Source organism: Cuculus canorus, chromosome 12 (genome assembly GCF_017976375.1).
Source record: "Cuculus canorus isolate bCucCan1 chromosome 12, bCucCan1.pri, whole genome shotgun sequence".
NCBI lineage: Eukaryota > Metazoa > Chordata > Aves > Cuculiformes > Cuculidae > Cuculus > Cuculus canorus.
Window position 1 is genome coordinate 7,290,829 of NC_071412.1, and position 27,965 is coordinate 7,318,793.

The window sequence follows — 27,965 nt, forward strand, 5'->3', positions numbered from 1 at the left end:
CCTCACCTCTCCAGGAATACTAAAGAGTGAAAGCAAAGAACAAGCTCAGCCCTCCAAGTGTTTCCACTACAGAGCTGAGTCTGAAGAGAGATTCATTCAGGCAGAACACAGAAACTGTATGTGACAAACATGACTGTTGCACTGTCTCACGCTACAGTCTCATCAGAATATATATGTTTCGTGGGATTGGAGCTTCTTGTTGTACACATGGAAAATTTTCAGAGCAGTAGTCCGGTGCTTATGAGAAGAAATCTTTCCAGAAGTGCGCAGGTACTATCAGCAGGAATGACGGTCGTTCTCACGTAACCAGCTCACTCTAGCTATTAAAAAATTCTCTGTCCTAATCACAGTGTTGAAATACTTCTTGCTGCATTTACCAGCTTTAAGTACAGTACTATCAAAATTCTGGAATTCACAGTCAATAAGGTTTCTAGGTCACAAGAGAAATGTTTTCCCAACAAACGCCGATTCAAATGTACATTCCCACTGCTTCAGTTTTTGCTCTAGGCTACCGTAGATGATTATTTAGTGTTGCTACAATCTGTCACATTGCTGTAATTATGCTGCTCACCAAAGAGGTGGTTGTGTTTCACTGTTAGGTGGGGAGTATTCCTATGCGTGCATTTGTGCTCAAAATGACCATTTGAGAAGCTCTGTTGCATGTGTTCATTGAGGTTGATCGGTGTTGCAGATGGGAGTAAAAGTGGAATTTTCCTGTGAAGGTGGGTAGGAGCCCTAGTGCCAATCAGATTAAACTGGAAAAGGGTTATAAATTGTTTGAGTTCTTCGGTGGCAAATGCCGTGGAAAGTGCTGATACATTAAATGCACGGGGGTTATCGTGTGAGGTTGATTTTTCAGGAATGAAGTGGAGAAATTAAATTAACTGTAGTGGAAGTTGTAAATTGGCATATGTTTGAGCTCAGTTATCGTAAAATTATTCCTGTTCCTTTGGCTGAAGAAGGAAAAGTAGGTTTTGCTGTAATGTCAGTGTCTATTGCTTCTGCTTTGCTAGTAGTTTTTTGAAGGAGCTAGATATTAAATAGCCACAGTTTTGTCTAAAAATAAAGTAGACGCTTTATGGACAAAGTTGTCTTTTTAAGAGGACTGGTAAACTGCGGAAAGGATGACTTAGTATTATGGTAACTACCTGGATTTGACTTTTAACTGTATTTAAAAATATTGCCACATCAATGACAGCTTTCAGAAGAAGAACTCAAAATATGTAGTTGTTACAAAAGTAAAAAAAAAAAAAACAAAAACAACCAGGAGCAACATTTTCCCTATTCATCTTCACCTGTCTTTTTAAGCTCAACCTCTGCCTCTTAATCTCAACCTAACAATACATGCTAAGAAGTAGAAGCTTCATTTATCTGTTTATTTCACTTCCTTTTGCAACTTCTTACTCTGAATATCCTCCATCAAACTGGTTTATATCAGTGCGGACTAGTGATAAACTGTGATCCCAGTACAAACAGTTGCTTCTACAGACTTCTGGGTTACGACTCAGAAACTCTTTCAATTTTCTTGAGTTCTGCCTGGAAAGTTGGTTGTTTCCATGCCAGCTGGGAAGTCTCCTCACCTAGGTTGGCTTCCACATCATAGGAGCCTGACACTATTCCTAACACTGGTCCGAGGAGCAGAGCTGGTCACAAAAAGCTACAAATTCCATCACAGTTATAGCCATGGATTGATTTATGAGAAAGCACTTGTGCTCCGTGTGCTCTCATATCTTCTGCGCAACAGTGCCTTCAGGCTCCCAACCTGAATGTTCCGCTGCTGGGGAGGGGGTTTCTTCCTCAGTTCGCTGGCTAAGGGCTCTCACCCTGATCAACAGCAGCTTTGGTTTTTTAGCTTAGTTAACAGTTCAGGCCAGATGCCTTTATTCTGATTTACATACATGACAGTCATTCCAGGATGGAACTAATAATTGTATTATAGCAAGAGAGATGCAGAGTTTGTAGGAAGAGAACATAGGTGTAAAATTTTTATTAGTCCGATTAATATAATTGGAAAGAACAGGCAGCCTTTCAGGCTAAAAGTCCTTTCTCTGGGTCTGAAAAGGAGTGTGTAAAACCCAATCTAGAGACAAGGTTAGGCTCAGTTCCTCTTAGTTTAGTCTAATAATGTCAGGGCACTTGAGAGATAAGGGTACTTAGCATGTGTAGAGCAAAGCTCCCTTCCATATGACAGAAGCCGTACTCTGCTGGGAAAAGTTACGGTGCAAGGTGAGCTACATGTGCCTGTACATCAATTTTCAGAGAGACCTGCTGGGGCCCTTAATTGCTGACACACATTTAGCCATGGTGGCAGCATATGCAGCGTTTCAGTCCAGCCGCACAGAATACAGCACTGTTCCAAACTAATCTGTTTTAACATCACAGTGTGACATTTCCACATAGGGCTCTGTTGAACCTGTGGCTTCATCGGTGGCTCTCTAACCGCTGAGGTGGCTGAGTCCTTCTCCGAGACCAAGAGGATCTCAGCGCCTGTGATTTTGGGAGCCCCTTTGGGTCCACTCCGGATTCTCTCCCTGAGCTGGTGGGTGGATGAGATTCCAATCAGGCAAATGGATGGATTACCAATAAGTCTTGTTGTTTGGCCATCTGGATATGCTGCTGCCGCCAGGCTCATTTTTCATCTTGATGACTGTAATGATTTTGGCAGTGGTTGTGGCTGCTCCCATTCATTCTTTTAACAATTTCCATTACCCTGGCCAATTATGTTTGGGGTCCTGGCCTTTTCTTTTAAAGCTATGTGTTTTTATGTTTCAACATCCCTGAACAGTGATTTGTACGAGTATGTCCCTTTGTGGCTGCACCTCATCTTCTTGGAGCACTTTTACACGGAGCATATGCCTCTCGAGCTAGCTTGTGACAAAGTGACTCAGACAATGCTGCTCTCAATAATCTTCCCACAGACAGTGGATAAAAAGGAGACAAGTCTCAGCCCTCTATTTTGCTGGACAGGGCATGCACACATATAAGATCAAAAAAAATGTGGGTTTGGTAGTGGTGTCAGTAGCAGATCCCAGCTGTTCCCCCTGTTATAGCACACATAGGGACTCCCCACACAGGACTGATTTCAGCTGCATCTTAGTCTATAGTTTTGTCTATCTTTAGTATTTTGTCAGCCTCAGCAGGCTGAAATAGGCATCTTCTTGTGTATTTTAAGCAGAAAGAAAAGTCAGCAAACAAATACTGAGTCCATACAGGCACCCAGAAACAAAGCTAGCATTATAGGATATGCAATCACTTTTTCTGAAGCATTGTTAAGCCTCATTCTCTCAGATCCATACACACTGGCCAGTGCATATCTTATCCCAGTCAGGAAAAAACAAGTTCCCAAACATGTTTGAAATACTAAACTAGTCCCAGGAGGAGAAACCTAAACAAACAATATCTCCCTTGCTGGACACACCCAATCCTTCTCTAATCTAAACATCCACTGATACTCTTAACACTTTCTGCCGGGAACTCTAACTGTTTTAATGTTAGGAATGAAGGCTTATACTGCTTGTATAGGTTTTTGCCAGCTCTGTACATTATCTGTCTCAGCCAGCTCTGTGCTGTGGATTCTTAGAAGGGCTCTCACACACAGAAAGGGATTCTGTATAAAAATGCTGCTGCACTAAGACTAGGTGGCGAGTAGTGGTGCCTGGTCATTAGGTCACCACTGGTGGTGACTGGTGCCATCACTTACACAAGGGGCTGAACAGCAGACAGAGATTCTGGCAGAATGGCTTCTAAATGACATGATTCTTGTTATCAATGCGTACTGGTGTACATACGTATCACAATAAAAAAGACCAGGCATCTCTAATTGCCATTGCTAACTTGCAAAAGTAGGGTTGGCTACTCTTAGATTCTTCATACAAGAAGTTATAACAAGAATCAAAGCCATACTTAGTGAAAATCATCAGTTACCACCAGAAATAAAAGCATTTCAGATGCTGTTCCCTTGAATATATGCTTAACAGTTTCCAATCTTTGAAAGCATGTACCAGCTTCTCCCTGTCACACAGCTGTACTGAGTCGCTTGTCTTTGGACTCAGTCCAGATCTTGTCTTCAGAATGACAAGAAGTTTTGTCGACACTGTAGTGAAGCAACAAGGAGTATGGCAGTAACAAGACAGGCAAATAAAAAATACCCTATCAAATACGTAAGGATCAAAAGCCTTGGGAAAGGCTGAGTAAGTTTTCAGCACCAACAGGCACGTAGCTATAGCCCTGGAGGTTTGCTTAAATGTACCCGAGTCAGCCACTCCTAGAAACAGGTTTTGAGACGCAACCAAACTTCTCCCTTCCAGGCGGCCCTTGCAGACAACCTGAATCCAGATTGTCTAAAAGTGCCGTGGAGTCCTCACATCACACCGTGTAAGCTCTTACCAGAAAGACCACAGGACATCTTTTCCATCTACCTTCAAACATACGGTCTCAGTCCAAGGGCAGATGGGACACAGGGAGGTGACTGGGCCAGGTAATCCTTGGGGCCTCCTAGCGCTGAAGGATAAGGATCAGATGCTTGGAGCAAAATTGAGTTTTCTCTGAGTACGCCAGTCAGATAATCAGCCTCAAATTTGCTCCTGGGGCCTGATGGGGAATTTGGTTCAAAGCAGTCATGAAGCTGTTCTTTAGGCTATACTCATCAAGCTTCCCTATCCACAGGATCAAAAAAATTCCAAAAATCTGCACATCGGGTATGCACAATTTCATAACAAATGCAAATACAGACTTTAATGTTATATGGATTGCATTCATAGCATGCTGGAGGCCTACTTAAAATACCAGTATTTGCTTTTCTTAATGCATATGTAATTCATAATGGCCAGCTAACTTTGTGAAGTTCTTCATGCTTGAAGGCTGAAATACTTGTATATACATCACTGCCCTCTATGAATTATGGTAAAATAAAATAGGAAAATTCACTCCCTATAGAGAAGACTCCTCTAGGCTTTAAGGAGGTAGAACTTCCAATTAAAGCTTTATGAAAAGCCTAATACCTGGAATGTGACTAAGGCTCAATACTACCACAATGGATGTCTGTCTGACAAGGTGCCTATGGCACCGCTGTAGCATTACAAACATTTATCAGTAAATCCACCTCTGAGTGCAGTTCATCTGTCTTGGGAATGAAGTTCATCTTTCACAGTACAACATGGTCTTCCAGACAGAAGGAGAAAGAAAAAAACATTTATCATTCTTGTGCCAGGCAGAGTTCAACTTGAAAGAAATCGGATGAAATGCATATCATTCATCTAAGGAACAAATCCATACTACAGATTTGTCTGAGAGACAAGTGAATGCAATCCAAAAAAGCTATCCATTTCAGAACGGGAGGCTTGAATTCAGTCCAACCAGAAAATGCATGCCGAGTAGCATCCATTTATTCAGGGTAGTAATGGCTTCTTTTAAAAGCATGTTGCCTTGATCATTTTTGCTAAACATGGCATATACACCAACAAAAATTCCCATCTTTGCGAATGCAGGCTATCTGCCAGCTTCACAATGGGAATTTTTTTTTCAGTAGCTACTGCACTAGGACTGTTGCCTGCAGAGCAGGTTTTATATGTTCAGCCTACTGCGATCATCAGGTCTGAGTGCACAGTAAATGGAATTCACAAGCCTTTCCAAGTCACCTCCTGTGTAAAGCTCTGAACAGACAGTCCCAGAAGTGAAGTAAGGAACAACTTCTCTCTCCGCCCCTTTGGGCAGCCCTCATACATGCTTTTAGCAATACCTAAAACAAGAAAAACACCTAGATCCACTTCCCTGGCATTGACAGAAACAGAACGGAAACGAGGAACCGATTAAGTGGTGAGCCAGCTTCACACGCAGAGAAACTTCCAACTTTCTTTCCTAATGACTTTTTTTAAAGCGCTTCAGTTTAGCTCGTAGTCCAGCTAAAAAAAAACAACACTTGGCCCACGAGTACTCAGTGCCTACACAGATGAAAGCTGTGAGAGGCCTTAAATGACTTCAGCAGGAAACTACTGGGAAGGGGAGTGGTCTGTTTTCCGACAGTCCCATTACACATTTCTAGGAAAAATCTTTTCAAGTTCTGCATACGAAAATGAAACAGGATTACAGCACTGCCTCTCTCTTGGAGACAATCGCAACAACACTTCTGCTCCCATGCTGGAGTGGTGTAATTACTTCGTTTACATCTCTCCCTCTCTCTGTCTCAGGATTCTGAGCTCAGGAATAGCACTTTAGATTGAAGTAATTTTTAGAATCAATGCACTTAAAGTCTGCTCAAATAGGACCTGTGTTTTTTTCAGGTAACCTTGATGAATACTATGTTTTACTGTTGAATTCTTGAATCCGTCTGCCACTACCCAAACCCCTCACAAACTGTTTAGTGAATTCAGGAGTTTTTCCACTTTGTAGCGATGACAAAGCACTAGACTACTACAAAACCCATGACGGAGAAGCTGAGCAATAACAGACGCCAGCCAAATAGATCACTGGGGTGGAAGGTCATCCTTGAACACTATTTCCATTTTTCCCCGCTTGGTAAATTGCTCTGGGAACAATCCTCTTTTCTAGCATAATGTAATCAAGAATTAGAAAGTCACCACCACTTACACAGAGCTGCAATTCCTGGCCTGAGTAGCCGTTTGGGGAATTTTAACTGATGTCTCCACCCAAGCAGCATGTGGAACCAATGTAATGGCTAACACAATTCAGAGCTTAAAATGGAGTGATGTTGCAGTTCCAGCTGTTTTTGTAAGTCAGTACAAGAGATTCTTGGAAGCATTAAAGGAGAAATAGAAACAAAGGTGAGGAATGACTCCTAGTCTGATGATGTACACTAAGAAACACGTGAGTGACAATGCAAAAAGCAAGACATAAGTAAAGCATATCTAGACAGTATTGCACAGCACCATGCTCGGGACCAAGACAGTAATAAGAAAGTGAGGACCGGTGGAACACACTTCGTGGGGAAGAGGTGCATTATTTTTTAATCTCTGTTTTCAGAAAAAACACAGCCCTCTACATATGGAAAGGTGAAGATATGTAACAGCCTAGGAGCAGACAATCAAGCTTTAATTCTGATGCAGGAGATAGGTTCTCTGTAAGCAGTCTTGGCCCAAGTGCCCTTAACAGGTATTGTGACTCACAGTGCTCTACAAATCCCTTCATTACCAGAGAGCTGCATCTCCCTACGTATCAGCTTAATCCAAGCTAACTCTGGAAGGGCCTTTTTCTTTCCTGAGAATTCATCTATACTTTTTGACCAAGTAAGTTTCCACATTGTCCCCTAGCCCTAACATGCAGAGACCCCAAATCACTGGCAAGGCATGATGACGACGAGCATTTACCTTATTAGAAAATCTATTTCCATGTAGGTCCTGCTTATAAGCAGAAGTTCTCAGCTAGCTAATTCTGGTGCAGATTTTTAGCAATTTAATACTTAGTAATTAATAAGTATTTGGTAGTAATTTGGTAGATCTGCTGCTATCCAGGGGCCCTGTTCAACAGTTAACTCCCTTCCCAGCGGATTCTGCCTTCCTAACAGTATTTATCACCCTTTGAAGACAAGAAATATACTCTTTTGTAGAGAAGCATGTGGGGAAGAAAGGTCAAATCTTAGGGAGAAGTCCCCTTGGAGTGTGTTTATACCTGTATACCTCATACCTGCATCTACCACGCTTGATACTTATCTGTGTGAAAGAATCTCTACGGCTACATTATTTATTGAGATCAAAATGAGCAAAGCTCATTGTTTTCAGAGTTCATCCAACAGGACTAGCAGTACAGGTAGGATGCTAGAGACAAATAATTTATGCAGTGAAAAGAACCATCTATCCCTCACGGTGTTTCTTTGGAGGTTTTTTTTGAGATACTCCAACCTCAGGTAATGAAGTTCTTAACTCCCATTACAACCCCACACACATACAACACTCTAAACCTCTACATCCCAGTTTTATATCTGTACGTAGGACTCACCCCACAAACTAGATTGAACTACGATCATTTTTGCCAAGCATATTCTAAAAGGTTTTAATTCCCAAATAACCGGGTCTGAAGAAAGAAAACTGTAATCTCTGGAATGGTAATAAAATTAAACAGTTCGAAAACAATATGCTTCAGGCTTGCAAAAGTCCTCTACCACACTACTACAAATGCCAGAGCCTTTAAAATTACTAGGTTGAACTTATAATCAATCTGACTTATGCAAAGTGCTAGCTTTTCCCCTTAGAAATAAATTTAATATCACTTCACTCTATCATTAACCGGGATTATTTAATTCCAAGGAAGGATCTATATACCATCAATATAAATGAAGCACAAAATCAAGCTGAGGGCTTTTCTAAAATAAAACCATAGGATATCATTGCAAATCAACAGTAAAAGGGTATTTTAGAGTGCGCTAAGCAGTGGAAAAACTTAGTTACACAGCATCTGATGAGCAAAAGGGATATTGATTGTTTTGCAGTCCATTTCTTAAAACCAAAACAGAGGCTTCCACCTTGTTTTCTCCCCACAGATTAGAAAAATCCTGCTATTTTATTTGGCATAAACTGTTATTTTCAGATAGACTATGAACAGACGCAAAATATGAAGGTAGGCTTCCATGCATCATGTAGGTTATTATTTTTTAAATACTCTCATTAATTTTAAATTAATATTCTTGAGTAAGAGGGTTCAGTTCAGACACAGAATTATTGGAAGAGTTGTCCATCTAGCAGAATTTCCCTGTAGATGTGCTCTTAACGTTATTTATGCTTTACTCTCTTGACAGGAGTGATATTCCCTGGACATTAGTGATTCATGTGAACTCCAGATCACTTCAGCGAGGCGCAGTCTTACAAGGAAGGACATGCAACATATTACAGATGACAACCTTAAAAAGGATCTGAAACTAATCAGCAATTGCATCTTCCGTAAGTGAAATCAGTCCACCTTATAAAACCATCTCATAGGGGAGGAAACATCCGACAGTAATATTAAATGAATTAAGAACAAAAACAGGTACAACTATGGCTAAAACAATAGTTTGGGGGAAGCTTTGAAAAAATATTTTGACTTTTTTTAAATCATATTGCTATCAGATAGATTTACTAGTTTTTAAAAGTCTGTTTTACTGAAGCTTCTGAGCACCATTCTACATTTGCAAAGCATGTTTATCATCCAGGAAAAGTTTTCTACAGCCCGCTGTTATTTTCAAAGGAAAAGGGAAAAATACAGCAAAGGCTTCAAAGACATGAGTGAATTATTTCATCTCCTTACAAGTGCAGCATGTCCTCTCTCTTCTGTAATGACACAGTACAGAAAACGAGATGCAATTCATGCAATTCCTTTGGCAAATGAGTGTGATCTTATAAAGAATTGGCACATAATTCTAATTTGAGCTTTATTGTCTTAAACAAAACCAAACTTAATACAGAACATTATAATGTACTAACAGGATCCTTCAACAGATATTTTTTTTCCCTCAATACAAGTGACTGCAAAGTGCTGGGCCTGTAATTCCAAGGATACTCGGTGTCCAAAACAGCAATATCTATGCAGCCAGGAATTTTTGTGTATTACAGTACAATCACATAAGTGAACCAGAGAAGAATATTTGGCCTTTTGCTATTTTATGTACCAAGACAGAAAAGCATGCCTTTTCCTCTCTTCTACCCCAATGAACAGATGTGGTTTTAATCACATACTGAAAAAAACAATGCTCACAAGTTTCAAACTGACTTTGAAATTTAGGAGTAAAATTATTTTTCAAAGAAAGTGATTTTCATCTAATTATCTTGAAACTGTCCATAAAAGAAAGACAGGCAAGGAACTGGATAAATACACCAAGTAGAGGTTGGGTTGTTTGTTCGTTTTTCCAGTTGGAGAGAAAATTAAGCTAATTTTGATAAACAACAAAACCTGTCGCAAGACAAGAAATTTTAAAAGAAGCCTCAAGGTCCAACTTAGAAAGATTATAGGACGTCCATCGATAACTAGATTCTATAGAACAGTATAAATCCAGATGCTACTGAACTCAAAGTTGGAGACTAAGTCGATACATAAGGTTACAGTTGGGAAACTGGCACCAGGAGCTGCTACAACTCTATGCCAGCCACTAACCTACATCCATGGTATCCAGCTCACTCGCCACTGCCCCCAACTAGAAAACACGCCATAAATACGTAAAGTCAGATTAGCCGTTCTTCTGAATTGCATTCCAGCTCTTGGACAAACTGTGTGTGAAATACAGTTCCAGGGAACACAGATTACAGGCAACTCTTCAATGAAGACCGATTTTAAAAGGACGTTATGTGGTATTGAGGTAGCGGAAATGTGCACACAGAGAGAATAGGTACGTTTCTAATGTAATCTGGACCTCAATTAGCATGAACTATCTTTATGAATATGGCCCGTATGAGGATAACATGCACAGTGGACAAAGGGATCTCTGTTCCACATCTGGGTGTTGTACCAGAAGCAGAGGGTGGAGGGAGGTGAAATGTGGGACTCTGATGTGAAAGTGCATGATGGTGGCATCTGGCAACCATAAGAGACAAAATGAGGCAGCGGAGGGCGTCTGGCTGCTTGCCAGCCAGGGCATACCCAAGGACAACAATAGATTTTAACCCATGCAGAAAGGTCAGGATGGTAGGAACAGAATTATGAGTCATGTTCATACTTTGGCTGCAAATTTCGAAGCTTTATAGAGTTTTGGGAAAACTCTACCACAACATCCTACAATCGATTTTAAAACCACATGCCGTCAAACTTCATCACAAACGACCAGGTCCACAGAACATCTAGACATATAGCTCCCACTGAAAATCAATGACAGTTCAGTCCCTAAATACTTGCACAGTTCTGACCAAATATTTTATTTTTTTTTCCTTTAAAAATATAAATTCCACCCTCTCATTGAAACAAACCTCTCTTGCTCATAGCTTTTTTCAGTCCTACATTTCACTGTAACTTTTTATGAGTATTATACCCTGCAGTGCCCTAACCAGCAGCACGTATAAGTTTCAACAATAGTGCTCGTCTGTCTCTGGAGCTCGTTCCACACACTTCAACAACTGCTCTTCAGCCTGTTCAGATGCCACCGGCTCCATTTAAAGGTGTTTGGGACAAACTCCTCTAACATGACAGTGACAAGTGAAGACAAGATTAGAGTCAGTATTAAGGAAATTTCATGCAGATTTTCTCGCAATGCCTAGGACCAATCTGAGTTTCTAAAAAGGGAGTTTTTAATTATGAGCAGAGAAACAATAGCTCACTTCAACATGAAAAAGAGCACACCCACTATTTTTCCATGCTCTGTAATTTAAAAGTAGGTCGACCCATTAGGTTTAAAGCTTTCAAAAATATTAAAACTGAAATACAGGATTCAATTTCCTTTTTGTTTTTTAAGCCAGACCCAGAGACTGAAAAGTTTCAGACTAATGGCTACTTTAAGATGATAAAAGGGGATGAAGTTTTTGAACTATGAATCTAATACTGCCAGAACAGATTGATTCCATAGTAAATTTTTAAAGAGAAAGTGAATTTTTAAACACCAACTAAATTTGAAGCATTTAAATAAGACCAGAGCATTAACTGCACACCAATTCAGAAGTGCCACAGGCCTGTAATCCGTCACACTGCACATATAGATCTACCTGACTTTTTCTCACTTTTTTTCCATGATGTGCACGTCCAGAATGCAAACCGGGGCCAAAATACACCTGAACAGCATGCCTACCAATTCAAGAGACTTCCTATAATCAATGTGAATCAGACAGAATCGATACATACTGAAAAAATTGACTAGAAAATGGCACTTATTTTTTTTTTTACTCTGTTCTTTAAAAACATAACATAACATAAATTACTATCTTGGCCATTTGGTAACTGATGACCACAGAATTATAATTAGTGGGACATTGTCTCCCAAGCACCTTCTGCACAAACTGGAGGAACATCTTGTATACACTGAGTATGAAACAGAAAGTCCCTCGGTTCATCAGCACCTCAGTGCCCAACAGGCACTGCTCTTTTGAGGAACAATCCTAGACTCAGCAGTTTGCCTGAATTTCAACCACACAAAGCCTCACCATTGCTAAAAACCAGACAAAGGCCAATCAGACCTGGCCTGGCTCTGCTGCTGATGCTCTGAACGCAAATGGAGATCCTGTGAACTCAACTGACTGAATGAGCTGAAGAGTGAAGCACCCCAAAGGGCAGGGAAGAAGAAGCAGTGTCAAACCACCCCGTTGTGAGTCCATCGTGGCATCTGTATGGGCTCCTGGTGCCAGCGGTCGGATCTAGAAACAAACTCATAGCTCCGTGCTGATGATGGTGAACCTGAGGTTAATGCTGTTCTCCTCACTGGCTCATGGAAATGTTCAGGGCAGGGAGGCGAGAGACACGGGAGCTACTGCAGAGAATCTGGGTCATCCAAAGGCTGGTTAAACAAACTCAGGGATACAAGCGGCTCGCAGCAGCCTAGCACACCCTGAATCACACCCTCCAAGTTATTTCCAGAATCCTAACAGCCACTGCAGTCTAAGACCGTCTTGGGGTTTCCATCTGAAGCCCAGATCCTGTAATAAACACTCTTGCAGGATTCAGGGCCATGTTCCATGCTTTTCAGGATTCTCTGTCCTTAGACTAAAGTTCAGGTTCCTGACACCCAGGCAAACCTGGAGAAAAACACATCGTTTTAAAATCTTGGTAGGCAAGTCAAACTCCGCCAAAACCCAACTACTCTGAGGTATCTCCAAGCTGCCTTCACTTTACTCTAACTAATTTGATTTTAAAACCGAAGTTTAGCAACTCATTAGTAATCGCTTTTTGAGTATTTATTTATTTATTTTGTTGGGGGAGGAAGGGAGGGAAGAGAGGGAAATCGAGCTATTTAGCTTTCCAAGTATTTAACATAAAACCCAAAAGAGCTCCATCTGGCAACCAGCAGGAATTCGAAATAATCTAAATAGTATCTACATAAGGACCAGGCTGTCTATGGAGCAAGACAACTTCAACTTTTACAGCCACAAGAAACCTTTATTAACATAAAAGGAAATTATAAAAAATTAAGTTAGAACAGGAACAAGAGTCTGGCGAGCTGCCAAAAGACCCCAGGAATCTCTGCATTAATCTGGAAATGCTGCTTTTGACTATTGGAATATAGCATCTTACACTGTGTGGTTTTGAAAAAAAACCAAACAACAAAACCAAACAAAAATAAACCCTTAAGTTCAAAGGACTTCAGTACAATAAAACCAGTTCTAGAAAAAGATTCAGATTAATGAAAATCAATATGTAATTCCTCACTCTGTTTGTAGAAAATATTAATATTTAATTACACAGACTTCATTGAGTCATGGATGAGGCCCTTCATGTCCATAGATGTCTGTCTTCATTAAGGAAATGGCTCAGAATACCACTGCTAATTATGCTAATTAAATATACCTTTGAACTACTCTTACATAAAAGTGCTGATAATTCGTAATTCCCAAGTAAATAAACACCTCTCAGAGTACACAGTATTTTAATTTTCCAAGTTATTCCCATGAAGGATCTGGCCTTGCACTTCACAACTACCCTGTATATTTTTGGCTGGTTTCTGAATGATCCAATCTTGGTGGTGGTTTGCTGTGCTATGTGAAATATTGTAATGGTCTTGATGCTCCTGTCAAGCTGCCGCTGGGATTTTGCCACTTTCTTGGCAAAAAGTCAGAATGAAACCACTGCCCACCCCCAAAAAAAAACCCACGTTATTGTGATCCTGTGAGGATGGGGCAGCCTTGACACTCTGCGTTTCCACTGTCCCTGGGCTACAGGAAGAGAATTTCTATCTTTATCATTGCCCATCTGGCACCTTTCACAGGCAGCAAGAACAAAGAAATAAAATGTACTGGTCCCTACCATCTGCTTCTGCTTGTAAAGTCTATAAAGAGCCTCATAGTGAAGAAAGGGGGGGAAAAAAAGTAAAAAGCAACCCTTTCATTTCCCACCAAACTGTTCTGGCAGGTACACATTTTTGCCTGTACTTCTTACAGATCTTAGGGCAACCCTGGAGGCCCATAGTTCCCTACAGCAATGCAGCTGCTCAGCACAGAGCATCCCCAACGCTCCTAGCCCACACCTTCATCCGCGAGCGTCTAACGACCCAGAAAGAAAGGTTGCGTTGTTTGAGATCTGCTTATTGGATCAGCCTCTGTTTTATCTAGAACGGGAAAATTCCAGTGGGTTTAATAGGAGGTATTACCCTACAGATTTTCTCTGGTTCCACCTCCTTTCCCATCAGCCACGTCCCCTCTTGCTGCAAAGCTGCATACACCATGTGCTGGCTCGACCCTTTCTGTCTCTGACAGAAGTTTGGCCAAAAAAGAGCAGATTTTCTGCTACTTTGATCATTTCCTGTGGTAAAAAGTGAAGGGAATTATCTGACCCATGGTCTTTTTTCTCTTAGTTTTGAAAAATAACATCGATTTACATTTCAAGTTCCCTTACTTGCTTTTCAATAGCATTTTACTGCTAGTTTACTGGTTGTCTTACAGAACTTTTTTTGAGAGTCACAAGAGAACACATTGCTCCCACCTCAAATGTGGAGATTCAGCTGCTGTATTAAATGAATAATGAACTTCACTATGATGAAGCAGCAACCAAAAGGTAATATCAAACTCAAGGACAATACAAAAGTGACAACTTCTCCCCTGTCAAAAAATCTTACACTTAAAAAAATAAGGTTAATTCTCTTTTGGTGGGGGCAGCGTTATTTTTGGCTACAAGAGTGCATTGCATAATGTGTTTAGAAATAAGTTAACCCTTTTATTAAATGCTCTATTAGAATAGATGTATGACGTGATATAAGGACCCTGAAATATTAAGTTTCCTTCTGTCAACATCACCAGAGTTTCTGATCAAAAGTCATATCTCATGCTCATTTAAGCATATGTTGAAATAGTGACACAACCTGTTGACCTAAATGGTGTAAGCACTTGGGCAGCAAGGGCCTAAAGGATGACACCAAGTGATAACAGTGACCTCGACATGGCCTGAAGCTGCACCCTGAATGCCAGTCCATTATCTGTTTGTTCTGTCCCAGAGAGTACAAAGTAAACAACGTCCCTACTGAAATCATGTCTTGTATCAGAATTAATACTCTATAGGAATACATTCCAAATAAATTATCACAATAGACATTAAGCCTTCGTAAATGTGGCACCACAGCATTTAAAATATACATTATGTTCGTGCTTAGTAGTGAAACCACACACTTTCAGCTCAGAAAACACAACAATGTCCCTATGTGTGTATATAGACTTTTTCCTGTTAATCATTTATCAGAATACATAAACCCAGTTGTAGTTGTTTGTATCAAAAGCCTTGGGTTTTTTGAACTTTACTGTACTAATTCTATGAATAGCATAGATGTTGATGGATATTCTCTTGAGCTGAGGCCAGGGAGCGCATGGCTCCCTTTGTGTGAGTTCTGCTCTGGAAAGAAATGATTGAACGCTTTGAAGTGTTAAAATTACTGTTATTTTAAAGTGTTACAGGAAGTTACTTTGGTGATTTTACTATTTGTCTATATATTTTTTTTTAATTTATTTTTTAATCAACCTGCTAACCAAAATCATGGCCTGGCTACATTTCATGTTTTATTTTATAAAACTGAATGCCCCCCAAAACCCACACACCTCAAAAGCGAAGGGAGATCTAGAGTAGTTTATTTTCCTTCAGTGTTAAAAAAAGGAAAAAGAAGTCACATATTTATTTATATATATGTACGCATGTACTTCAAAATATAATCAAAAAGGGGGGAAGAATCTGCAGAGCCCTTGTTAAAAACAAAATTTGCACTACACCACTTAAAACAAAATTTTACCACAACAAAAATTGGCACTATCATCATTAATAATACATTGCCTTTCATATGCGGAGGTAATAAGGAGGCTGCACTGTAGTTCATATAACCTCAATAACGTATAAATGAATCAAAAATAATCTAATTAGTTCAGCAGCACCAAAAATTATTAAGCAGAAACATCAAAAGAACCAATGGGACATTACTTCTTTTTTTGTCAGACACGCTGCAGAGCTGCCCTTCAGAATCCTCTGGCTTATCTCTGGAAGCAGGTCTCACAAATGTAGGTCACAGTAACTTAAAAAGACGGGAGCTAAAGGATGCCACCCCAGGAGCTGCACCCTCCGCAGGCAGCGCTGCCCTGCAGCCTCCAACGCACAACCTCCACACGTCCCACACGAAGCTCTGCACCACGGAGGATCCCTGCAAAGGAAGGGTGGAGCCCCTGCCTCACCTCCTGTCTGCAGCCACAGAAGATAGCACATCCTGAAAGCATTACGTTTGCTAGAATCCCTTTTTCCTCCTTCCCCTCAGTGCAACTGCGGAAAAGAAGGAAGAGTAAGTCAGGATGCTATCTCAGCTTCCATGGAGCCATGCTACAAGGGAGGGAGATGCAAGGGATAGCTAAGCAGACAAACACTACAGAGGCACAGGACCTCCCTGTAGATGGCCTTGGCCTCCTATGAATCCCTCTGGAGTCCTACAGCTGTTCCTGCCATCCAGATGGGAAAACGTGTGTGTTCGCATATGTGAGACAGCCTCTGAGGAAAAACCTGTGGATGCATCGAAGCCAAAGTTAGAACGGCGTGTGTAGTTATTTATTAATTTATGGGGACATAGTGAGAGAACTTTTATACTATACTCCATGGATGCGGACACCCATGTCCCTGCAGCGCATACTGCCAGGCTTATAGCATATCGGAGAGAACGCAGGGAGAAAACCATACCCCAGAGGAACATAGTTTGGACTGATTTTTCACTAAGAAAACTCCTAATCGTGCTATTCACTTAAGCCAGAAAAGTCTCATTTGAAAAATAAATGAAACCTAATGGTGGGGTTCACTGTACTTAAGTCAAAGAATTATTTTTTCCTAACCTTGAAGACAGAGATACATAGAAGCTTAGCTTATATCTCCTTCAACAAGATGTATTTGTCCATTATCCAGTAATATTTCGCTCCCCTTTGAAATTAAGCAAAAGCATCACGTGCATGAAAAGCAATAATCCTAAAAAAGGCTTTTCACCATTCCAGGACTGTTCCATATCCAAACGCAAAAGGTTTACTTCTTCAAAGGAATAAATACGACAATAGTGGTACAGTAAAGGTTTAAGCCATGGTAACAACACTCTAAACGTGCATTCTCCCAACCCTTTCAACATTGTTGAGTTTGCAGACCTATGAGGCAGTGTAGGTGGGCAGACAGACGAAGCCTCCTGGCCAGAAGACCTGCGCTTCTATTCACCTTTCATGAAACATACACAAGAGAACAAACCCCAAAGGCCCAACAAAGACCAGGCTGAAAAAAAGTCATCATTGCAATTACGAGAATTACTACAGCGTTCCCTAAGGTCCACTGAAAATTCCCAAGGATTCAGCTGGAGGTGGACTGCGCCTCGAAAGTTGGCTAACCTTTCCCATTATCTGCAACATCAGACTCAAACTACTTTGACAGAAATCCATACTGAGGAGCTCCAACGCAAACCTCTGAGGAATCCAAGGCCCCACTCCGGCAAACCTTTGCACCAAGCAGCCACACAGAACAAGCAAGGCTATCCAGCAGCTTCCAAAATACCCTTAAGAAATTAATATGGAAACTCACGAATTTAACACAGATGGCCCACAAACACCTGCAAGAGTTAAAATACACAAGCTTCCCAAAGATAACACAGAATGCTGATAAAGACAAACAGAGCCAGCCCATGCCCTGCTGCCGCAGCCGGCAGAGCAATCCCAACGCGTGCCACACTGTCCAGCTTTCCATTAATACAACCACAGAGGATCTCTATCAGGAGTGTCCTGAGAGGGAGGGGTGGTATTGCGGGAGGGACAGGAATTATGAGAATGAAAGAAGTGAATCGCAGCCTGTACGCTGCTGTCTAGAACTACAGTTCCATTTGTACCACCCATCCTCTGGGGAAAATGACATACAATGCAAACAGGCTTAGTTGTTCAATTATTCAAGTATTAAGAGATCCACAGAAAGACATCTGAGAAACATAACATTTTAATAGATGAAATAAATACTCCAGTACATGCAAGATAAAAACTGACATTGGAAAAAAAAAAAATTAAAAATCACTTTTGTTATAGTGTAACTTTTTGTTTGTTTGTTTAAACACTCACAGTAGCTTCTCCCCCAGTTTGGAAATCAACACATGGAAAACATCATCACAACCTCCAGTCCTTCCACTCCTACACACCGAATGCACTTCTAACCTAACACTTGATGCAAAATAAAAAATAAAGTCATACAAAACAAAACCAAACAAAATAGTAGCTACATCCATCATCTATGTGTTGTTGGTACTTTTTGTTTTTTTAAATGAGTGAGAACTGAGGTAACCTTTTTCCTGCACAACCGAACAGTAAAATTTAGAAGGGAAATTTTGGAAGACAAGACAAGACAAACTTTAAAAACCGCACCCAGCGCGATTAAAGCTTTTTTTTTTTCTTTTTTTTTTTTTTAAGATACCCCCACCTCCCCAAATATAAAAAAACTTTTTAAACAGTTATTACCATTTGTGTGAAGACCTTGGTGAATAAAGGAAAATTTATCTGGAGATACTTGCTTGACTTTAAGGTAAAATAAAATGAAGCCAAAACTGGCTACCTTTATTAGTATGTATAGTTTGAATACGCTGTTCTGCTTCTTCACCACATGGAATCAAAGGATTGGGCTCATCCAAGCAAATTCTTTGGTATACAAAAATGGGGTGAGGAGGTGGGATATTATTTTCCTTTAGCAATAACTGGAATCTAAACAGAAGATGTGGGGGTTAATTCACAGAATTGGAGTTCACTGGCGGTAAAGTCCTGGGTGAAGATCTTTCTCTTAGTGCCTGAGATAACAGGTTGCAACCATCCGAGACGGCGCAAGCTGAGTTCCTCAACCTTTCCCTGTAATCGCTCATTTTGGTGCTACTTTCGGGGTGTTGGGCTATATCCCTGAGGCATTGGGTCAGGAGCACACAAGCGGATACCACGCTCATGGCTCCTCCTAGGATGGCAGTTTGCACAGCTTTGCCCTCTGGATTAATGGTGGCAGCTTTACCCAAAAACTGGGGCTCAGTGGCAAAGCCCACCAGAGCGTAGACAGACTGCACCAAAGGTCCACTGAACAAGACGCATCGGTTCCTGGTCAGCTCGCTGGGTGAAGTCTTGACTTCCTTGACGCACGCCAGGAGGGCAGAGGCGCTGGTGCTCATACATTTGACACTGAGTTTGAACTGCTCCTTAGCGAATTTATCCTTGGATTTCTCACTGGCCAGCACGCAGGCGTCTGTCAGGAATTTCAAGTTCTTGGACATGTTCTGAGAGACCTCCAGCAGCAGCTGAGGGCTCATATCCGCCAAAGGGGTGGTCTTCAAGACCCCGCAGCCGTGCTCCACCTCATGCCTACATCGCGTCACCTTGTAGCGATCCACCAAGCCGGGCATGGCGGGCTGGGCGCCCGGAGTCTCCACCGCAGCCAGGTAGGCGGCGTGGGCAGAGCATTCGGTCAACGAGACCACCAGCTCGCCCATCTCCATCAGGCTTTCGCCCACCTCCCCGAAGCGCCCCATGTTGAGCTGGCTCTGGACGTCGTGGGTCAAGATGGAGAGTCCTTTGGTCCTGGCGATGATCGTGTCCCTGCACTTCTCGAAGGACTCGCCAAAGACGGACAGGCTCTCGGTGTTCACCGGCCTGGTCTCGCTCGACAGCAGCAGCAGATCGGCCACCAGTTGCATCTTGATCTTGCAGTGGTCGCAGATGGAGACGAGCTTCTTCCTCTGCAGGGAGCCGCTGGGGACGGCGCCGCCGGACACCTCGCTGCTGGCCGTGCCCGAGCCGCCGCTAGCCATAGCGCCGGGGGGGCCCTCGCATGCCGCTCGCCGCCGCGCCGCCGCCGCCTCCCGCGCAGTCCCGACTCAGCCCGGCACCACCGCTCTGCCTTTCCCGCAACATCATTCCATCAATCGCCGGCGGGCAAGAAAAAGGCTCTGCGGGGAGCGACCTCGGCCAGACCGCGCCGCTACGGCGCTGCCGCGGCGGGAGCCCCCGGGCCGCGTCCCGGCATCCTTCACCTTCAAATACAACCTTTTTTTTTTTTTCCTCCTTTTTTTTTTCCTCCTTTTTTTTTTTTTCTCCTTTTTTTTTCATTTTTTTTTTTTTTTTTTTTCCTCTTTTTTTTTTTTATTTTTTTTTTTTTTTTTTGCTTTACCTCCTTTTTTTTCTCCCCTCCCTCCCACCGCCTCCTCCGGCTCCGGGATGCCGCGTAAAGTTCCCTTTAGGAGCCGGAAAGCCTCGGAGCCGCCGCGCTCGGTGCGCCCCGGGCTCGGCGGGGCGGCGGCTGCGCACCATGTGCCGCCCCCGGCCCCGCAGGAAGCGCCGCCGAGGGTGTGGCCGGGCAGGGGCACCGCGAGAGAGGAGAGGAAAGAAAAGAAAGAGGGAAAAGGGATTAAAAAAACAAAAAAAAACAAAACAACAAAAAAACCCACAATCCACCGGTTCCGTGCGCTGGGGGGGGGAGGGAGGGATGCGTTGCCCTTTCCTGGTGCCGCTGGCTCAGTCCCGGGTGCCGCGGGGATGCGGGCGCTCCCCGCCGCGGTCCATGCCCCTCGCTCCGCTGCGATCACTTAAGCTCTTCCCGCACGCCGGGGTGGTGGCTCCGGGCTGCGGATGCTGCCACCCGCCCGGCCTGGAGCTCCTCCTGCCATGTTTGGTGGCCGAGTCGCCAACTCCCACGGAAAAAAAAAAAATAATTAAAAATTAAAAACAAAAAAAAAAAAAAAAAACAAAAAAACACACACAAAAAAAAAACCAAAAACAACCCCAACAGTCAAGATCTTCCTTTAAATTCCCTTTCTCAGGGCGTTCAGACAAACTACTGGGAAGAGGCGGCTGCGGATCCGCCAGCCAGACGCTGCACGGCGCTGAGGGAGGCTCCCCCCTCCCCGTTGCCTTCGCTGTAACCTCACTTAAGCCTATCGAAATCTTTTGTGCGGTGTCACCGCCCTTCGTTTAAATCCTGCCCTCCCTCCGCTCCCCGCCCGCCGCCCCGCGCTCCTCCCAGGCGGGGAGGGCGGCACCGGGCACCGGCGGGAGCGGCGGAGGGGGGGAGAGGGGCGGAATGAATGGATCGATAGCGGGAGGGGGGGGGGGGGGGAGCGAGAGGCGGCGGGGGGAGCTCAGCCCGGGTGGGCTGGTGCTGCCGGTGGGTGGGAGAGGGGTGCTTTGGAGAGGGGGGACAGGGATGCTTTGGAGAGGGGGGACAGGGATGCTTTGGAGAAGGGGAGAGGGATGCTTTGGAGAGGGATGCTTTGGAGAGGGGGAGAGGGATGCTTTGGAGAGGGACGCTTTGGGGAGGGGGGACAGGGATGCTTTGGAGAGGGGGAGAGGGATGCTTTGGAGAGGGACGCTTTGGAGAGGGAGGAGAGGGATGCTTTGGAGATGGATGCTTTGGAGAGGGGGAGAGGGATGCTTTGAAGAGGAACGCTTTGGAGATGGATGCTTTGGAGACGGGGGAGAGGGATGCTTCAGAGAGGAATGCTTTGGAGAGGGGGGAGAGGGATGCTTTGGAGAGGGGGAGAAGGATGCTTTGAAGAGGGATGCTTTGGAGAGGGGGAGAAGGATGCTTTGAAGAGGGATGCTTTGGAGAGGGGGGAGTGGGATGCTTTGGAGAGGGGGAGAGGGATGCTTTGAAGAGGGACGCTTTGGAGATGGATGCTTTGGAGACGGGGGAGAGGGATGCTTCAGAGAGGAATGCTTTGGAGAGGGGGGAGAGGGATGCTTTGGAGAGGGGGAGAAGGATGCTTTGAAGAGGGATGCTTTGGAGAGGGGGAGAAGGATGCTTTGAAGAGGGATGCTTTGGAGAGGGATGCTTTGGAGAGTGGGTAGAGGGATGCTTTGGCAAGCAATGCTTTGGAGAGGGAGAAGAGGGATGCTGTGCAGAGGGGAGAGCAGGATGCTTTGGAGAAGGATGCTTTGGAGAGGGGGAGAGGGAACCTTTGGAGAAGGGGGAGAGGGATGCTTTGGACGGAAGAGGGAGCAGAATGCTTTGGAGAGGGATGCTTTGGAGAGGGGAGAGTGGGATGCTTTGGGGAGGTGAGAGAGGGATGCTTTGAAGAGGGGAGGAGCAGGATGCTTTGGAGATGGATGCTTTGGAGAGGGGGGAGAGGGATCCTTTGGAGAAGAGGGAGCCGGATGCTTTGCAGAGGACAGGGAGCGGGATGCTTGGCAGAGGTGGGGGCTGAGAAGCTGCCCTCTGCCCAGCCCCACCGGGCATGGTTGCCACCGCTCTGGCCCCACTGGCCCCGCCAGTAAGTGCCCCGCTAAGCCGGTGACCATCCTTTGCGAGCTGCCAGGCTTCTCTGTTTCACCCCACGATGGATCGCAAGCGACTGCTCGGTGCTCAGGACCGTGGCCCTGCCGTGCACCAGGGGGGGTTTGGCTGGATTTGCTCGGATTTGGTTAAAAAGCCCAACTCCTTGCCACCCGTAATTGGTGCTGTAAATATGGTGTGGGGCATCGCAACATCTCTGCATTGAAGCGTTTCCCTCAGCACTGCTCTTGACCCATTTTTTAAACCAATGAAGACGAATTTGTTGTGTTTCTGTCATGTTTCTGTCGGTTTTGAAGTCTGGTTAGGTGCTGTTAGAATCCAGCAGGGAAACGTAAACCTACTGACGCTAAATGTGAGCGGAGAGCCTTTGCAAAGACTTTCTCCTCTGGCCTGATTCCATTCTGCAGCACATCAAGAAGTTTATTAGACAATTCTTGTCAAAAGCAAGATGTTATGCTCTGAGGCATTCGAGTAAATGCCATTAAACAACAATAAAGTTAAAATTAGTAATTGGACTGGAACAAGTTATGAGAAGATGGGTTTAATGGTGCCTGGGATGCTTCCAAAGGGAATGTACAGTTTGGTGATGAGAATATTGATGTCCCACACAGCTTCTCTCCTGTTATGCAGTACCTCCATCAACCTAATCCTGAATATTCAGAATTCACATTGAAACCACATCCTGCATTTGTTATGTATTTTACTGCAGCTAAATAATAACATTCCTTTGCTCCTTTCAATCAGACTTACCTTTTTAAGTTAGCCTCTTAATTCTAGGCATTTACAATGCATTTAGCAGGCTACAGAAATCCAGAAATGCGTTTGTCCCAATTCACAGTTACGCTAAGATCCTGCCACACTCATACTGCTGCAGGGGTTTAAGTGACCTTGAAATAAATGAAAATTGGACCAGGCTCCTCGATTGCAGATCAGATCCAACAATGTCCTGGCACAAACAGAGCCCGTCTAATGGATTGCATACATTTAAAGAGCTTCAGACAAGTTTATCCAAACATATTCTCACCCATTAGCGAGAGGAACCCTTGGCCTTCTCTGCCGTCTTGTAGGGAGGGATGTGAGCAGGATGAATAACAGACCTGCAAGTGAAGGGTTAACAGGATGCAGGCTTCTGGGGGGGAAACCCTCGCTGTAGAGCCAGGCTTGAGGAAAGGGGCAGATGTTGGTCTTTGGGTGTGTCGGAAATAATGGCAGTTCTCCACCCTCCCTTCCTAACAGAAACTGTGAGGGAAATTCTGTTTACTTGAGTCAGATTATAGCAGTCTAAAGGAAGGTCATGATTGGGGCCTAAACAATTTTGGCTTACTGCCAGCAACTCGTTTGCAAAACTATAAATAGGAATGACTTCACAACACTCTGAAAAATAAGAATCAATGGGTAGCAGAAGCCATCTGAATTGGATTTCAAAATATTTCCAGGTATGTCCTTAAATGAGGCAGTGAGATATTATATAGCACAAGAAACGCCTTTCATAAATATTAACATAGTTTATTTTTAATGAAAATTGACTACTTTTAATTAGGGTTTGAAAGATTTTGTTCTAGAAAAACGTAGGTCTCATCCCTGGCTAGAGGAGGTGTTGAATGACCTAATAAAGTTTTCCATTTTTAGATGCTGCTGCCATGATGCTCTGAATGATTTGTGCCATTCCCCAAGGACAACGCAGAGAGTCCTTGCTGTGGCTCCTCCACCAGCCTTCCTCCCAGCTGCCTCCACCAGAAACACAGCTAGGCAGCAACCCGTGAGAGCTCCTAACAGCTGATAGGGCTACTAAAGCTCTTAGTAGCTGCTAAAATACGAAGCAAATACCCTTTGAGCTCCTTGAGTCCATCCACAAGTCCAGCGCAGTGCTTCTCTGGTACAGTATTAGTAAGGGACGAAATCGGTGACTGTTGTCGTGCAGTAGGTGTTGCTTGTGGACAGCCTCCGCGTCAGTCCTGCCAAATATCATTTTTCCTCCAGTAGCAGCCCTGGGTGTTCACCTCTTCTGCACAGGAATGTATGATGAAAGGAATGTATGACTTGACTACCCCTTTTGGTTTGACCTTTGAAAAAATAATGTGGAAAATGCCACCTTAACTGGTTGTTTTCACTGTGGAAGAGGCATTTCTTGGAGCAGCGGCCTCTTAGAGCCTTCTTACAGGACGCATTGCTTCATGAGTGCATTTGGCCTGGTGGTTTCAAGATCACTCACAGTCTGTGTTTACCTTGCTTATTATTATTCGGACAAAAAGACACAGCCTTATTCTAAAACGCAGATTCTCTTGAGTCCAGTAATTTGAATGGAATTGAGGATCAGCTAGTTATACGCTTTAAAGGCCCGGTAGATGTAACTGTGTGATGTAGGAGCACGCTTTTACTCAGTGATGTTTGGGGTGGGTATTTCCTTCATAACGCTTTAGCACATCTCTTTCAAGGACAATGTGTGCTTACCCATGTGTTTCACGGCTGCTGAGTCCAGAGGTGACCCGCAGGACTTGGGCTGCTCTGTGAATTGGTTTAAGGACTTAGAAGATATGAAAATCAGGTGCCCATGCTCGGTCTTAAAAAGATTTCACTGACAGAGTCTGAATGAACTGGGGGGTTCGAAACAGCAGGCATTGTCAGATACGAGGGATTAAAAGGCTTTTTTTAATGTGGCTTAGTAGTGTACAGAAGATTGGCTTAGTTGTATGAGCTCTTCTTTCATCACATTGATCTTTATTTTGCATTGTGCTTAGTACAACAGAAACTGGAGGCTGAAGTCGTCTTTTCCACATCATCTGATGGGACGTGGCCCTTTCATTGCTTAGTAAAATCCTTTTTTGTGAAGGAGGAATTGATTTTTGCCCGTGTAGCCAGTGTTGAGTAATAGCTGAACAACAATGTGGGCAGGTTGGTGAAAGGAAGTACTCCACAATGGATTAAACTACTCTATATTACCTTCCTAAGTAGGTATATCTATCCAACGTAATAGGGAGCTACCTGATGAAGGCATAAAAAGCAATTCAGTGGTTCCCCCGTGTCAGCTATGTGTGACTACACCCACGAGGTGGTAATTACAAGACGATAGAGGAATACAGCTGGTTTGTCAGGCTGAGAACTAAAAGTCAAAGGAGGATAAAAATTGGCAGAGACTGACGGAAGAAATAATTTAACATAGAGGCATACTTTGCAGAACAGGCTGGAAGAATCTGGGCCTTCCCCTCTGCAGCAATGGAATGGTAAGTCATACAGAAGGAAAGGCAAGCGTGTTGACTGGTTTATTGTTTTTAAGATCTATTTTGGCTTAAGGTGCTAAGTAAGTGTTTTGTACTTACAGTCACTACTTCACATGAGACGAAAACTGCGAGATCTGGGTCTGCCTTAGGTCTGCAGAGGTAATCACAGTTGATACACCAGGGACGCAACCTCAAAACTGGTCTGTGTATAGCAAAAAAAGACATCCAGAGATCTGGAGGAACAGTTACTCGTCACTTGCAATTGCAAACTGCAAACACAGTCGCAAGGTTTGTTTTTTCTTCTTTGAAAATTATTTTGTGTATAAATAAATTGGTTTTGTGTATAAATAAGTAGCTTTTAGAGTAATAGATGGTCTTTTAACCTTGGTGTTTTCATGTTTGGGTTTTTTTTTAATACTGCATAGTAAAAAAACACTAGTGAGAAAAAATTTATTACATAGATACCATTAATGTAAATACTTCAGTTACATCTAAAATACTGGTTAGCTCTCATTGTTCAGTGAAAGATAATACAGCAAAAGGGGGTTTTATTTTGTTTTCTCTTTTATTCAATGTTTGTTGTACTGTTGTTTTCACCACGTACCATATATAATTGATTGGTTGTCCCCTGCTGTTACCATGGATATTTAATGCACTGACATGGAAAAGAGACACATTTTTTTACTAAAAGAAGAATGCAGCTACAAAACTCTTCTTGCATGATGTGGAACGCTATGCCATATTTTATTTAGATATGACCAAATAATGGTTTTCTGCTTCATGTTCTTATCTACCATGTCCACAAATGGATATCCATCCCACAGCTTGAGGTTTATGAGGCTCGCGCCAAGGAGGGAGTTAGGTGCAATGTAGCTCCTTGTGTCCATTCTTCTTCCCTGGATCAGGCGAGAAGGGCCAGGTTTGTTGGCTAGAAGCTCAGAAGCCCTTCATGGAAGAGTGGTAAATGCTGCTGCTGAGAATGGTCCAGCATAAACAGGAATCCAGGACCCTCCCTTCAGACTCTTAGGTCTGGGGTGGTTTTGACATCAAAGGCGAACACAGTATTTTGAACAAAACGTGCAAGGGCCCACCCTTCCTGAATTACACTTTTGGTAGTTATGTTCTGTCCTGCAGCTGCAATGCTCTACAGAAGGGTTTGCGTTTCCCTCTCACCCCTCCTTTTTCTTAATATACACCATGAGAGAAATTTAATGGATGTTTTCATAGGAATCTCTGATCCTACGCTTTTTCTCGTTGTGCCTGTGTGTTCTATGAGAAGAGCTGGTGATCGTTACCAGTTTAAGTCCAGTACCTTTAATCCATCAGAAGTTTGTGTAATGTATTACTTATATTACATGTAGGTGCCAAAACTGACCCGTAAACCTAAAATTAAATTGGGACTACAAAATTAATTTCAGTTAGGTTGTGGAAATTAGACTATAAATGGAATTCCTGTGGGAACTTTTTTGACATTGATATAACGTAATTCTTTTCTTAATAGGGTAACTTTAAGTTGTGTAACCAACGCATAGCTTTAACCAGCACAGATTTGTATGAAATCTTGCAGTAAGAGGAGTATTAACAGGAACATTGAATGGCGTTTCTGAATTTAAGGATTACAGTGTATAGATTCATTGCAGCAGACTAGACAGCCAGGCGTCATACCCCCTCCCCAAACCTGATTAGATAGTTAACGATACAAAGATAACAAGTCATTTGTCAAACATCTTAATTCAGTCAATAAATTCTCATTTATAAAATGTCCATGCACAGGAGAACATAGATTTATGGTAAAGATTTATTTTATAGTCAAAGCTGAATTCAGAATTGGAATTTCAAGGTACACAAATCACTATTTCCTCTCCAAATCATAATAATAAATCCCTAGTTTGGGAGATTTTTGAATAAAAGACTTAGTTTATTCAAATTGGACTGAGGAATTCAAGGTCTGACTAACTCTGGAACAAAATCTGCATGCTCTTAATAGATGACAAGTGAGTGTGCTTGTTTTATGCATTAAGTTAATTTGAGGACTGAAATTATTCTGAATTATTTAGATGCGTATGCTCTAGGTGACAATATTTTGCTTACTATGCTGCTAGTAACAGCATTAAAAAGCATATTTTTATTTCTTGAGATTTAGAAATACTCATATTTGTTTTCAAGGCAAGATATTCAGGACTGAGTCTTCGAGTTTTTCTCTGAAAATGACTGCATTCAGGGATCTGAATTAACTCCTGTGCTGTCTTTGCGTGAGAGCTCATGCGTTAGATTGACTCTGCAGGGGAACATTTAGGGTACGTAAGGTGTTTTGACCTATGAAAACATTCATTTTGTATGTTTTATTGCAAATAATGCAGAATATCCTGGCATTCTGTAAAATGTATGACAATGCTGTTA

The 27,965-nt window shown here is 42.9% G+C and overlaps 1 protein-coding gene and 1 long non-coding RNA gene across 3 annotated transcripts in view; one reads left to right on the forward strand and one right to left on the reverse strand.

Annotated features, from left to right (window-relative positions):
* LOC128853371 (uncharacterized) overlaps window positions 1-15,383 on the forward strand; it is a 45,430-nt gene extending 30,047 nt beyond the window's left edge. For both annotated transcript variants that reach the window (XR_008451886.1, XR_008451887.1), the window contains one exon: window positions 8,747-15,383. This is a non-coding gene — a long non-coding RNA (uncharacterized LOC128853371). The remainder of the gene's footprint in view (window positions 1-8,746) is intronic.
* Window positions 15,384-15,436: 53 nt separating this feature from the next.
* Window positions 15,437-20,128, reverse strand: TLNRD1 (talin rod domain containing 1). Its single transcript, XM_054077785.1, has one exon. The coding sequence runs from the start codon at window positions 19,865-19,867 to the stop codon at window positions 18,803-18,805; it is 1,065 nt and encodes a 354-aa protein (XP_053933760.1). The 5' UTR covers window positions 19,868-20,128; the 3' UTR covers window positions 15,437-18,802.
* Window positions 20,129-27,965: the final 7,837 nt, after the last annotated feature.

Bases quoted from the DNA above. Each gene is read 5' to 3' on its own strand.
- TLNRD1 (XM_054077785.1), bottom strand. From the start codon at position 19,867: ATGGCTAGCGGCGGCTCGGGCACGGCCAGCAGCGAGGTGTCCGGCGGC.